The sequence below is a fragment of the Triticum urartu genome, chromosome 1A (genome assembly GCF_056163025.1).
Source record: "Triticum urartu cultivar PI428250 chromosome 1A, HENAU_Tu73, whole genome shotgun sequence".
In the NCBI taxonomy this organism is placed as follows: Eukaryota; Viridiplantae; Streptophyta; class Magnoliopsida; order Poales; family Poaceae; genus Triticum; species Triticum urartu.
This window is the reverse complement of record NC_141873.1, coordinates 472,731,762-472,743,827: the sequence shown is the minus strand read 5'-3', so window position 1 is coordinate 472,743,827 and position 12,066 is coordinate 472,731,762. Positions and strand designations below refer to the sequence as shown.

Genomic DNA, 12,066 nt, shown 5'->3' with positions numbered 1-12,066 from the left:
TTCATAAGATAGCAACTAGTTGCACTTTCACACTGTGTAAAAAAAACTTGTTACACTTGATCACTGCGTTGGCGGCACGGTACGGGCGTGTATAGCAATATGCGGTGCCACATTCGGCTCAAAAAAAAAAGAGAAAGAAACGCAATGCGGTGCCACGCGACGGCCGTCACGCCCAAAACGTGTGCGCGGGCGGGGCACACAGAGAATCAAGCGCGCCCCCCGGGCCATCCTCGCTCCAAATCTTTATAAGGCGCCCGGGGCTGCCTCGGCGAGATCATCAGAAAACGCGAGCCAAAAGCCATCGCAAACCCAGGAAGAAACGGTAAGCTGTTGCGCGGCATGGCTTTCTACCGCGGCAGCGGCATGGGCATGGGTATGGGCATGGGCGTGGGTGGTGGGTCTTCGTCCTCGTGGGCGCCGGCGGCGATGCCGCCGCCGCCGCCGCCGCCCAGCAGGCCGTGGACCAAGGCGGAGGACAAGGTGTTCGAGAGCGCGCTGGTGGCGATCCCGGAGCACGTGCCGAACCGGTGGGCGTTCGTGGCGGCGCAGCTGCCGGGGCGCACGCCGCAGGAGGCCTGGGAGCACTACCAGGCGCTGGTGGCCGACATCGACCTCATCGAGCGCGGCCTGGTCGAGCCCCCCGAGTCGTGGGACGACGACGACGACGGCGCCGCCGGCGGCGGCGGCACCGTCGCGGCGGGGCGCGGCCGTCCCCGCGGCTCCGGCGGCGAGGAGCGCCGCAAGGGCATACCCTGGACCGAGGAGGAGCACAGGTATACACACCCCTCCGCCGTCAAAATCTCCAACTGCCTTCCTTCCCTGGACCCTGTTCGTTTTCTTGTCCCTTTCCCCTGTTATTCGTCGGCGCGTTCTTCGAGGTCCTAGATACTTCCCCGGATCTTGCCACGTCGGATGATTCCGCTGGCCCCACCATGCCACACGTAAATTTTTACCATTTTTGCTATGCGATCTATACTGGCGCTGACCTTTTTCTCCGTTGGGTCTCGGCAATAGGATGTTCCTGGAGGGGCTGGAGAAGTACGGGCGCGGGGATTGGAGGAACATCTCGCGGTGGTCGGTGAAGACGCGGACGCCGACGCAGGTGGCCAGCCATGCGCAGAAGTACTTCATCCGCCAGGCCAACGCCGCCACCCGCGGCGACAGCAAGCGCAAGAGCATCCACGACATCACCAACCCGTGATGCGTCATCCGTCGTGGACAAGGCACCAAGAATCCGGTCCGGCCCGAGCCTAGCCGATACCCGCCGCCCGTCGTCGTCGTCGCCGCCGCCGCCGTCTGCTCTCCCTCGGCCGTCCGCCCGTGCAAATGTATGTAGGGGAAAGGCGTGGCTCGGCTGGAACCTGCGATTCGGAACCAGTAATCTGTAGTAAACTAGCTGTGTGGTCGAATAAATCCTGTCTGTCCTCACCTCTGTCGTGTGTGTGTGGGTGACATGTCAAGGAAGAAACAGAGTCAGTCAGTCAGTCAGTTCGGAAAGGGTTATAGCAATCCACCGCATGGTTTTTTTTACCGCTTTCCTGTTTTACACCCGCATGGCATTTCACATCCCGTTCTCATCCTGTGTCGACCAAATGTTGTTCAATGCTGGAGCACATCTGTCCCGGTGACCTGACAAGCGTCCTTTATCGGCTCCGTTTGTCAGGTTGTTCGTGTCCTGTCGAGTCACCCGTGCGGTGTCTCAGGAGATGTGTACGCCGCGCAGACCAGCATGTGTTGAAAGCGGCCTGACGGCGGCGATGCAGATCATGGTGCCTGCCTGGGCTCGCCTGGCTATACTATACAGGCTTAAACGGCACGTGGTGAATTGCGAGCTGCAAAAACAATTACTCACCTCTTAGGTAGTCGGGTGCACTATCGTCAGTGTCCAGGTTCGAATCATCTAGTGCATTTGGGGCTGTCACTTGTCAGCTAATTAGGCAACTGTGCAGGCTTACGTAATTGCTCTTTCTGGCAAGTTCCGTGATGGAAACCAGGTATTTTTTTATTTATTTTTGCGAAATGGAAACCAGGTATATGGCCATCAACAACTAAGAGTCTCGTCTACTTCACTGTACGTGCTTTTGCCAAGTTTGTTTTCTGGGTTTAGATCTAGATTATAGATACTATGTGTCTTATCCGTGTCACTAGTACTCCTATACAGGAAGCGATGATTGCCACTCCAAAGCCTCAGCCAAATGTCACGGCAGGTAGGTATAGGAATTAAGGATACATGTGAAACGAGCGCAATGTATTGTTTTTGCAAGGATAAAAAAGTTTTATTCCAAAATGACAGAGTTACAATCTAGTGGGAAGAGATCCTCGATACAGGAGGGCCTCTATGTAGACAAACAGAAGTGCTACAATCAGTATGGATATATCTCGCCAATTGATTTGTTACTCTATTTTGATCGCTATGAAGTTTTTGTGAAATAAACTCCCACTCTGACAGTAAGGCCTTAATCTCCATACTGATGTGTCCATAGGCTGAACGGTTAAGGGGATGGCCTCAAATAGGAGACAATGCTTGAGAAGAATCTGTGCAATATGATGAGAATACGATAAGACCGAGACACTCCATGGTTGCTCTGTTGATTGAAATCGTCGATGATAACTATGAGGGTGCACATCGAGGTTTCAATGCAATACCTAACGGGTGATGCATATTGTTAACAATTTTCTGCAATGATGGTTAATTTTCTCTTTTTTTTGTTCCACTCATTTTTGTCTCCGTGCCTTTCCCAATGTATTATGTTCAATTTTGCATACCATTTTTGAGAGAACAAAGTAGAGGAAAGGAGGGGCACACGAAAGAGAAAGGCGGATAAATGTTACTCCCTCTGATCCAAAATAAGTGTTGCAATTTTGAACTAGAGTTAATTCAAAACTGCGATACTTATTATGGATCAGAGGTAGTAACAGTTAAATTGTGTTTGCTAGATGCAAAGACAATTCAGGTAACCTTTTTTAGAGAAGGCCTTCATGGCATGCTTTATTCAATAATAATAATAATTACATCGTTTATGAGATAACTCAAAAGAAAATCAATGGGCTCATCTTACCAAGTACATCATGTTTTATCCAAAAAGCAAACGCTAGCCAACTCATGAGAAACTTCATTAGCATTTCTATGACAGTGATTGAAAATTACCTCCCCAATTTCCTATGCAAGCTCTCTATATACAATCTGTGTAAATGGGGAACAATGCCCGACCATTTACTTTGTTTGCCACAAGACTTCCAAAGGATTAGATTCTGCCATCACATTACGGAATCCCGGCGAATTAGCAAGTTATAGTTCAGTTCTCATTGCCATAGCTTCTCTCACTCATGCAGTTTCAAGATGTGGAATGAAATCGAAGAAGGCTGCAAGAAAATTTCCCTTTACATCTCTAATGATTGATGCAATGGAACCTTCTCCCGAATATGAACAAAGGGAGAATGCTCCTTTTGCGGGCGAGCGTTGAAACGCTCGATCCATAAATCTCTCCCTCCGTTAATTCTATTAATTAGTGGGGCCAGTCTGTCCTTCCATAAATCTCTGTTGCAATAAATTAAACAGGTGGGTGCCAACATTGCCTTCCATAAATCTCGCTGCCCCCTGATTTCAGCAGGGGTGGGGGAAGGTGTGTCCTTTAATCTTTCTCTCACACGGATTCACTTGAAAGAAAACTTGAGTTCCCGTCAGGAAATAAAGGAATGTTGAGTTACGTAAGTTTCAGTCGGAAATCGAGCGCTGTAACGATTGCACGTGAATTAGCATCCCCTGAACAAAGAGACGCATCAACATTTGCTTTAACATCATCAGATGTTGGCTTGCACCATAACAGCATCTCACGTACTCAAAACAAGAATATAAGGCTAGAAAAATAACATTGGTTAGAAAATAAGAACTAAATAAAAGTAACTAGCATACCAAGACATGAAAAGAAACAATGCACATAGGCTAGTATACCAACCAAATAATCTTATGATTATAATAGGGAGGTGCATGCATGGGTATTTGTATGTATACGTGTCTGATGCTTGTTGTCAGCAACTTACATTCACATGGTAAATCATAAAAGATGGCACACGAGAAGTAGTATGATGGTAGCACAAAACACGCCTACTCGGTTATTTCGCTAAGCTAGTTTGGTGCCCAACGTTAGCATGTTGCCTTTTACATGACACATGCTCAATTCTACAGCATAAAATTTGATAAATTGTCTCATGACTGATAATAGCACAAAGTGCACTCAGTCGGTTGTTTTTTTCTTAAACATGTTAGGTGCTTGTTAGTTCTCACTCCCAATATATTCACATTTACAATATTGGAGGTCAATTGTTATGGTAGAATCCAATACTAATGTCAAATTGTCACTATCTTGTAGGTTAAAACAACAACGAGGTTGCTATAATGATTGGTTCATTGATGTTCTTGCTTTGAGGGTGCCTATTAGGCTTCCACCATTACTGCAACAGTGGTGGAGCGAATCCATTAATTTGATATAGAGAAGCATTTAGTTGCAATTGCTTTGTTGAGTGTTTCCCATCCAAACTAGTCCTTCAACTCTTATTTCTTAGTAGTTTCCATATGGAGTTCATCAGCTCTACCTAGGCTCGTGGGGTTGTGGCTCCGCCTCTAGAGTGTAATACTCAAGGAATACTGTATCTAGTTCACATTTTCTACAATCAAGTCATTTCTCTATAGTTTGTTCTTGCATTTTGCTTCATATCCTTTTGTTTGTGCGTTTTTGTTCACACCTTCTACTAAATGATACATGACAAAGAAAAGAAGGGGAAAGAGAGGGAAGATCAACTGGGTGGAGAAGGTGTTCCAATTTTAAAAGTGAAGAAGATGGTAACAAAATGTTAAGTAGCTATTTAACATGTGCTTTGAATTAGTTGAACAACATTTGTCATACTTTGGCCAGAAGAGGGCTAGTAAAACAAAAAAGGGCCGCCCGGTGCATGTAGCTCCCGCTTGCGCAGGGTACGGGGAAGGGTCCTACCACTTTGGGTCTATAAGCCTTTCCCTACATTTCTGTAAGAGGCTGTTTCCAGAAGAGGGCTAGTAAAACAAACTCAGTAAGAAATTTTCTACCACTCCTCTCTCGTATATGCTGACGCAAATTTTTCTACTACACAATACTCTGGTGTGAATGCTACACCATGGGATCTGACAAATAGTATGACGATAATAGCACATATCTCACCTACATGGATGTTTGTTTCTTGTACATGTGTGGTTCTCATCATCATCACTTACCTTCACAGGGTCAATCATGCACTATGAGATCCGACAAATAGTATGATGGCAATACTACAAATCTCGCCCACTCGGTTGTCTGTCTCACAAACTAGTTCGGTGATCATTGTCAACATCTTGCCACTCACATGGAATACTTCTCTTTTTGAACCCCACAACATTAAGCCCAACAAATAATGTGGTAAAAATATTCCAAAATACACCTACCTACATTTTGGTTTCTTATAAAAGTTTGGTGCTTATTGGTGGCAACTTATCTTGCACATGTTCAATCACACACTCAAAAAGCCGACAAGTGGTGTGACACTATATAGTAGGACTCACTTGATTGCTTGTTTCTTAAACTCATTCTGTGATCATTGTAATAAGTTTGCCTTTCCGTTTCATGTCGACGTCATATGTGTAAGAGAGTTACCAAGTAAATTGATGATAATAGAACAAATTGTGTGTACTTGGATGCTTGTTTCTCATGTTGGTTCAAAGCTCATTTCTAGTTACCTGCATTTCACATTCTCATGAATAGTCTTGGGATAATTTCCTAGAGTGTGCATCCACTTGGATGTTTGTTTCACATACGAGTTTGGTGCTCATGAGAAATTTTTTTGTAACACAACATATTAATGACATTTTTGTATGTTCACAAGGTGTTCACCATACATGTCTAAACGCAACAATGCATATGTGCTAAGTATGTACTACCTCCATCCGGGTATATAAGTCCGGTGAGCCAAGAAGCTGCGTACGTTTTTTCAAGGCCGCTGGCTGTAGGCAGTTGCTTTTCCTTGACCCGGCCACTTGATTTGCGCTTGATTGGCTGGTGACGCGCGTGGGTAGCTGCATGCAGAAACCGAAGAGGCAAGTGGGTTGCCTACTGTAAATGTTGGCGGTTGCTGGATTGGATGCATGCAAAGTGAACGAGGCAGCTAGCTGCATGCAAAGTTGCTCGTGATTTGATTGGTTGCTAATATTAAGCATTGCTGGTTATTAATGCTTTACATTGGTCTTTGTGTTTTGGCTAATGGGACTAATTATCCCGGACGGAGGTAGTATTGTTTTTAAAGATTTGTAATGTCTTGATAGTCACAAATACTAATCTTCTTTGGTGTAATCACATCAACCCTTGTATGATTAAATTACCATGTGAAGTTTGCACATTTTAGATTATATTTGATCATGCATTAGGAAATTTTCTATCACTCCTCTCTCCTACACGTTGACACAAATTGTCTACAACACATTACTCTTGCATGAAGCCTACACAATGAAATTTGACAAAGAGTATGATGATAATAGCACAAAGCGTACCTACCTAGATGTTTGTTGCTCGTACATGTGGTGTTCATCATCATCAACTTCATGCACAAGGTTAATCATACACTATGAGATCCAACAAAAAGTTTGATGGCAATACGAGAAATCGCATCCACTCGAGTTGCCTATCTCACATACTAATTCAGAAATCATTGTCAACAACATATTTCACATGGAAGGCTTTCTTTGTGAACCCTACAATATTGGACTCAAAAATAACTTGGTAATAATAGTCCAAAGTGCACCAAACTACATGTTTGTTTTTTGTACATGTTTAGTGCTCAGCGGTGGTAACCTACCTTCACAAGATCAACATACACCATGAGTACCATAAATAGCTTGGTGGTAATGGCACAATACACACATACTTTGTTGTTTGTTTCTTGAGTAGTTGGTGATTCTTGCAAGCAAATTTACTTTCTCATGGTGAATCACACACTCAGGAACTGATAAGTTTTCTGACGATATATAGTAACACTTCTTGTTTATTTCTTAAACTTATGCGGTGATAATCGCAAGCAACTTGCCTTTCATGTCATCATCCTATGTGTACGAGAATTGACGGATAAATTGATGTTAGTGGCATAAATTGCACCCACTTAGATGTTTGTTTCTCTTACAAGTTTGGTGATCATGAGGAACTTTTAAGGAATACAACATATTTATGACAATTTTTGTGTGTTAACAATGTATCCCCTATGTGTCTAAATGCAAAGAGATAATAATCTTCTTTGGTGTAATCACATAAGACCAACTATAATGAAATGTCAGCGAGAAGATTTGTACATTTAGGATTATATTTGGCCATACATCAAGGAACTTGTTGTAAGGAAATGCATACTTTTGAACAACCCAAAGAAAATAAATACAACAATCGTGAAGGACCTTGCTCATATTATGTAATAAACCAAATCTTTGCTACATTACATAAAACATCGAAGTTCGTTGAGATATAAAAAAATCAAGAGAGTTAGTGTTCTGAAGCCCACCTTAAATACATAGGGTGTGAGGTTTTGCACCATATACAAGGCATAAATTGTCTCATATGGAACGTAGTATCACTAATAACGCATTTAGAGGATCAACATGATGTTACACTGTGACTTATATATACAATAATTGTTAAGGTTATCCTAGTTAACCAAAGAGTAAGACTTGTAAAAATCATAATGTGTTATGTAAGGATAATTTTTTTAAATCTAGTGGGTACTCACATAGATCGAATGGATATGGTGCTCTTGATGAGTGCATTTTGCACTCATCGTTTTCTTGAGTTTGATCATGATATTTACACGGTGTCTCGAAATATCCTATGAGTTATTGACATTTAGTATTGTTTCATTTCCTTTATTTTGTGTTGTGTGGGGTCATTAGGTGATCTTTTTTTCACTTACAAGGATATTTCACGAAAAATGGAGGGGGTATATGATAAGGGAAATTTCCACGGTCTGATAAACCTTAGGTCATCCACTTGTGAAAAATTTGTTGTTGTCCTACAAACCTTTGCATTTGATGGCGCAACATAGCCTACAAATTTAGGTCATCCTTGAGTAATTCCCTACTTAAATAAATAAATATTATTTTTATGTTGCACAATCATGTCATGATGCCATCGTTCCACTATGCAATATTCTCAAATGCATGCCAAAAATATCAAACACAAAAAACTAATTTATTTTCCCAATTATTATTAGTTGGGTTTCATCAAACCCCATGTTCCTTTTTGATCTTAGACATTGAGATAGAGTCCCAAAGTTTGCGCATAATCTTTTCACAATGTTTGGCAGCTACACGAATTGTTTCACAGATTTTGCACAATCATAGCACCTACCTCTAGTTCGAATCACCAAAATGCCCTTTCTACAAAAAAATGTTCAAAAGAAATACCAAACCTTGTACAAACACCCTAAATATTTTTCCGGGGCTTTTAATGGTTCAGAGAGGCCACATAAAAAATTAGGCTATTGGGAATTATTTGGCCCTCCAAATAATTTATAAACCATCGTATTTATATGTTATGTATACCACATGGTCATCTTTTAAGAGGGAACATTCCTACTAGGGCGGTGAGGACATCGGTGCCTTTGAGTGGGAGTCCACATGACATTCTACCTTAATGGGAATGATAGACTACTTATATCAACAAGAAATTCGTCATTCTCTAGGATCCCATTCGCAAGGAACCTCAAAGTTAAGCGTTCTTGGTTTGAAGCAATTTTAGGATGATCACTGACTAGAAAGTTGATCCTGCATGCGCACGAGTGAGGAAAAAGTACGTAGAGAAGATTAGTGTTGGTCTATGCGCCAGTCTTGATACCACCAGATGTAACGACCGGGAGCCGGTGGTTGTGGTGAGGTGGTGCAACGACGTCCGATTTGGCACCGACTATTGGGGAACGTTGCATCGAAAACAAAAAAAATCTACGCACACGCAATATCTATCCATGGAGATGCATAGCAACGAGAGCAGGAGAGTGTGTCTACATACCCTCGTAGACCATAAGCGGAAGCATTTATCAACGCGGTTGATGTAGTCGTACACCTTCACAATCCGCCCGATCAAGTACCGAACGTACGACACGTCCGCGTTCAGCACACGTTCAGCCCGATGGCGTCCTCGCCTTATTGATCCAGCAAGACGGGCGAAGTAGTAGATGAGTTCCGGGAACACGACAGCGTGATGATGGTGGTGATGCAACTATCTCCACAGTGCTTCACCGAGCACTACGAAAATATGACCGAGGACGAACTAGAGGGAGAGGGGCGCCGCACACAGCTAGGAAATCATGGTGTGTGTTTCCCCTCTCCTTCCTCTCATATATATAGGTGGAGGGGGGAGGGGAGGCAGCCCCTAGGGCGCCCCAAGTGGTCGGTGGCTGCCCTAGGGTGCCTGCCCTGGCCGAATCCCCCTTCCATACACTACAAAAAATACACTTCCGTGATGATACGTGTTTGTCACAGTAGGTCGTGTTTTTTGTCATGCATGTACATCCATGACGATTTTATGACAGAATCAAGATAGTTATACCTGTGCTGTCGTAGAAGTGTTCCATGACATTACCAAAATTATCATCACGGAAGTGTCCACTTCCATGATGATAAATCGCACGTCACAGAAGTGCTTTCGTCAAGGGTGACCGACACGTTGCATCCACCGTAACGGAACACCATTAAGCTATCGGGTCGGGTTTTGGATCCGATAACCCGTTAACATCCCCGACCAATGGGGATTTTCCACGTGTAAAATCATCATTGGTTGGAGGAAACACGTGTCGGCTCATCGCTGGAACAAATGTCATCCACTCATTGGACAGAAGGCGCCTATGATACATCGACACGTGGCACGGCCCAATAGAGGCCCATTCCTGTGAAAAGGCCGGCCCGTTTGACTTGGTCAAAAGGTGGCGGGCCGGCCCATGGAAAGCCTATTAACGGCCTATTCGCATATAGCCCATTTACAGCCCGCTAACCCAAGGCCCGTTACGCCCTATTCGAATTAGGCCCAGTAGCGTCATCTGGGCCATCCAATATGATTCCAGCCCGTTTTCACTTCTGGCCCATGTATGGCCCATGACGTCTTTCGGCCCATATGAGGCCCTATGTAACTCTTGGCCTATTAACGGCCCATGGTGAAACTGGCCCGTAATGAACAGTGTATCACTTTACACCCATTAATGGCCCGTGGTGAAACTGGCCTGTAAAGAACAGTGTATCACTTTATACCCATCAACGGCCCGTTATTCCGGTGGGGTGTTTCCAGCCCATGTTATCTTTTGGCCTTCTCAGAGCCCATTTATTCTTGGGCTATTTTCCAGCATTCTTTTACTTACGGCCCGTTACTGTCATTTTCTGCTTGTGGGTTAAATTCAGCCCGTGGTTACAGTCGGCCTGTTTGTGGTCCGTTAATACGTTGGGCCGTTTTCATAGTGTCATTACTACGGCCTATTAACGATGGCCCGTTATGGTCAGCCCATGAACGGACGATTCCAACTCTAGCTCGTTTACGGCCAGAACGCGATCTGTTTGGCCCATGTTTGGCCAATCGATCATACGACCCGTATAAGGCCCATTGATGATACGACCCGTAGAAGGACCATTGTTTCTACGGCCCGTAGAAGGCCCACTGTTTATACGGCCCGTAGAAGGCCCACTGTTTCTACGGCCCGTAGGAGGCCCAGTGTCATTACAGTAAATATTAGCCCATGGTTATTGTGGCCTAGTTTTAAAAAATAGCTTATTGCAGCCACTAGCAAACCGCAGAAAAAGAACTGCACTGACTATAAGCAAACAAATAAACAAGACAACAAGGAAATAAATAAGCAAGCAACTTACACTAGGCTATCACGACTATTACACATATTACATCCACTGGGCATCAAAGTTTGCCACTAGTGCAAATATAGGGAACACATCAGCATATAAACGCCGCAGCAAAACAAGTCCATAACTGAAACCACTTCAGAAGAGCTCAAGAAAAAATATCCTAGGTACCCATAATGCTGGCAAGATGCTTAGCAAGCTTATTAACTTTCTCTTGTTTGGCGCTTAAGTCCTCCAGCGCTTGCTGTTACACCAGAAAGTATGCATCTGAATTCTGCAGGGACTTCCTCAGTCCTTCGGCTTCCTGTCGCATAACATCTGATCGATGTCTTTCAACTTGAAGTTGAGACTCAAGAAGCCGAACTGATTCAGGCAGCAAGTTCGAAGAGCTGGTGCCAGCAGTGGTAGCCAGTAACTCGAACACTACATCAAGACAGGACTTTGGGGTTGTCTCAGTGTCTTCAATATAGTTTTTATCAGCTTTCTTGGAGACCAACAGGGATGTCTCACTATCTTGAACCTTATCTGCATTACTTCCTTTACCATTGCATAACAGGGTACTCTTCTCCAATATTTTATCCGCGTTCTAAAAGAGAAACAAACAAACACATCTCAGGTTTACAATGTAGTATATGAAACTCATTTTGGTAAACCAGTTCAGTAGTAAGGTGGATAGGATAACAACATGAAACAAACATATATCTATGTAGTATGGTCACTGTATGGTCTATATCATTCTAGTTTATGTTGCCAAATCAAGATAGATACAGTTCGAATCATATCTATTTAAGACAAAGCAGCATAGACAGAATATAAGTGTGGGAAACTACACAGCAATAACAACACTTGTAATGTGCATGGCACGAGAACATAACTGTTTATTCAATTGAAACTGAAATCAACATAGAGCAAGTTACAACAGCAAATAGCCAAACACGTTGAAGAAACAGGTTTAAAACATACCTGTTGCGCCATTGGAGTTTCAATTGCATCCTTCAAATTTGAAATTAGTTGGTATCAGTAAATACAATGATGCAAGAGCAAATTAGTATGAACCATAGCTATGAAACCTGACCTGAGAACAATTCTTCTTCTGCTTTAAGTGTTGACTTCGGGTTTGGAGTGGTGGTCCTCGTGATTTGGGCACTACAGTTGCCTTACTAACTGCTCGTGTTTGGGTGCTCTAT

General features: G+C 43.6%; 1 protein-coding gene across 1 annotated transcript; it reads left to right on the top strand.

The window, feature by feature from the left end:
• Positions 1-247: 247 nt before the first annotated feature.
• On the top strand, positions 248-1,530 carry LOC125535701 (transcription factor DIVARICATA-like). Its single transcript, XM_048698770.2, has 2 exons — positions 248-773; positions 1,015-1,530. Exons 1-2 carry the CDS (start codon positions 340-342, stop codon positions 1,199-1,201), a joined length of 621 nt encoding a protein of 206 aa, XP_048554727.2. The 5' UTR covers positions 248-339; the 3' UTR covers positions 1,202-1,530.
• The last annotated feature ends 10,536 nt before the right edge of the window (positions 1,531-12,066 follow it).

Coding starts and splice junctions, on each gene's coding strand:
- LOC125535701 (XM_048698770.2), top strand. CDS start 340: ATGGCTTTCTACCGCGGCAGCGGCATGGGCATGGGTATGGGCATGGGC. Junction 774..1,014: donor TGGACCGAGGAGGAGCACAG/GTATACACACCC, acceptor TCTCGGCAATAG/GATGTTCCTGGAGGGGCTGG.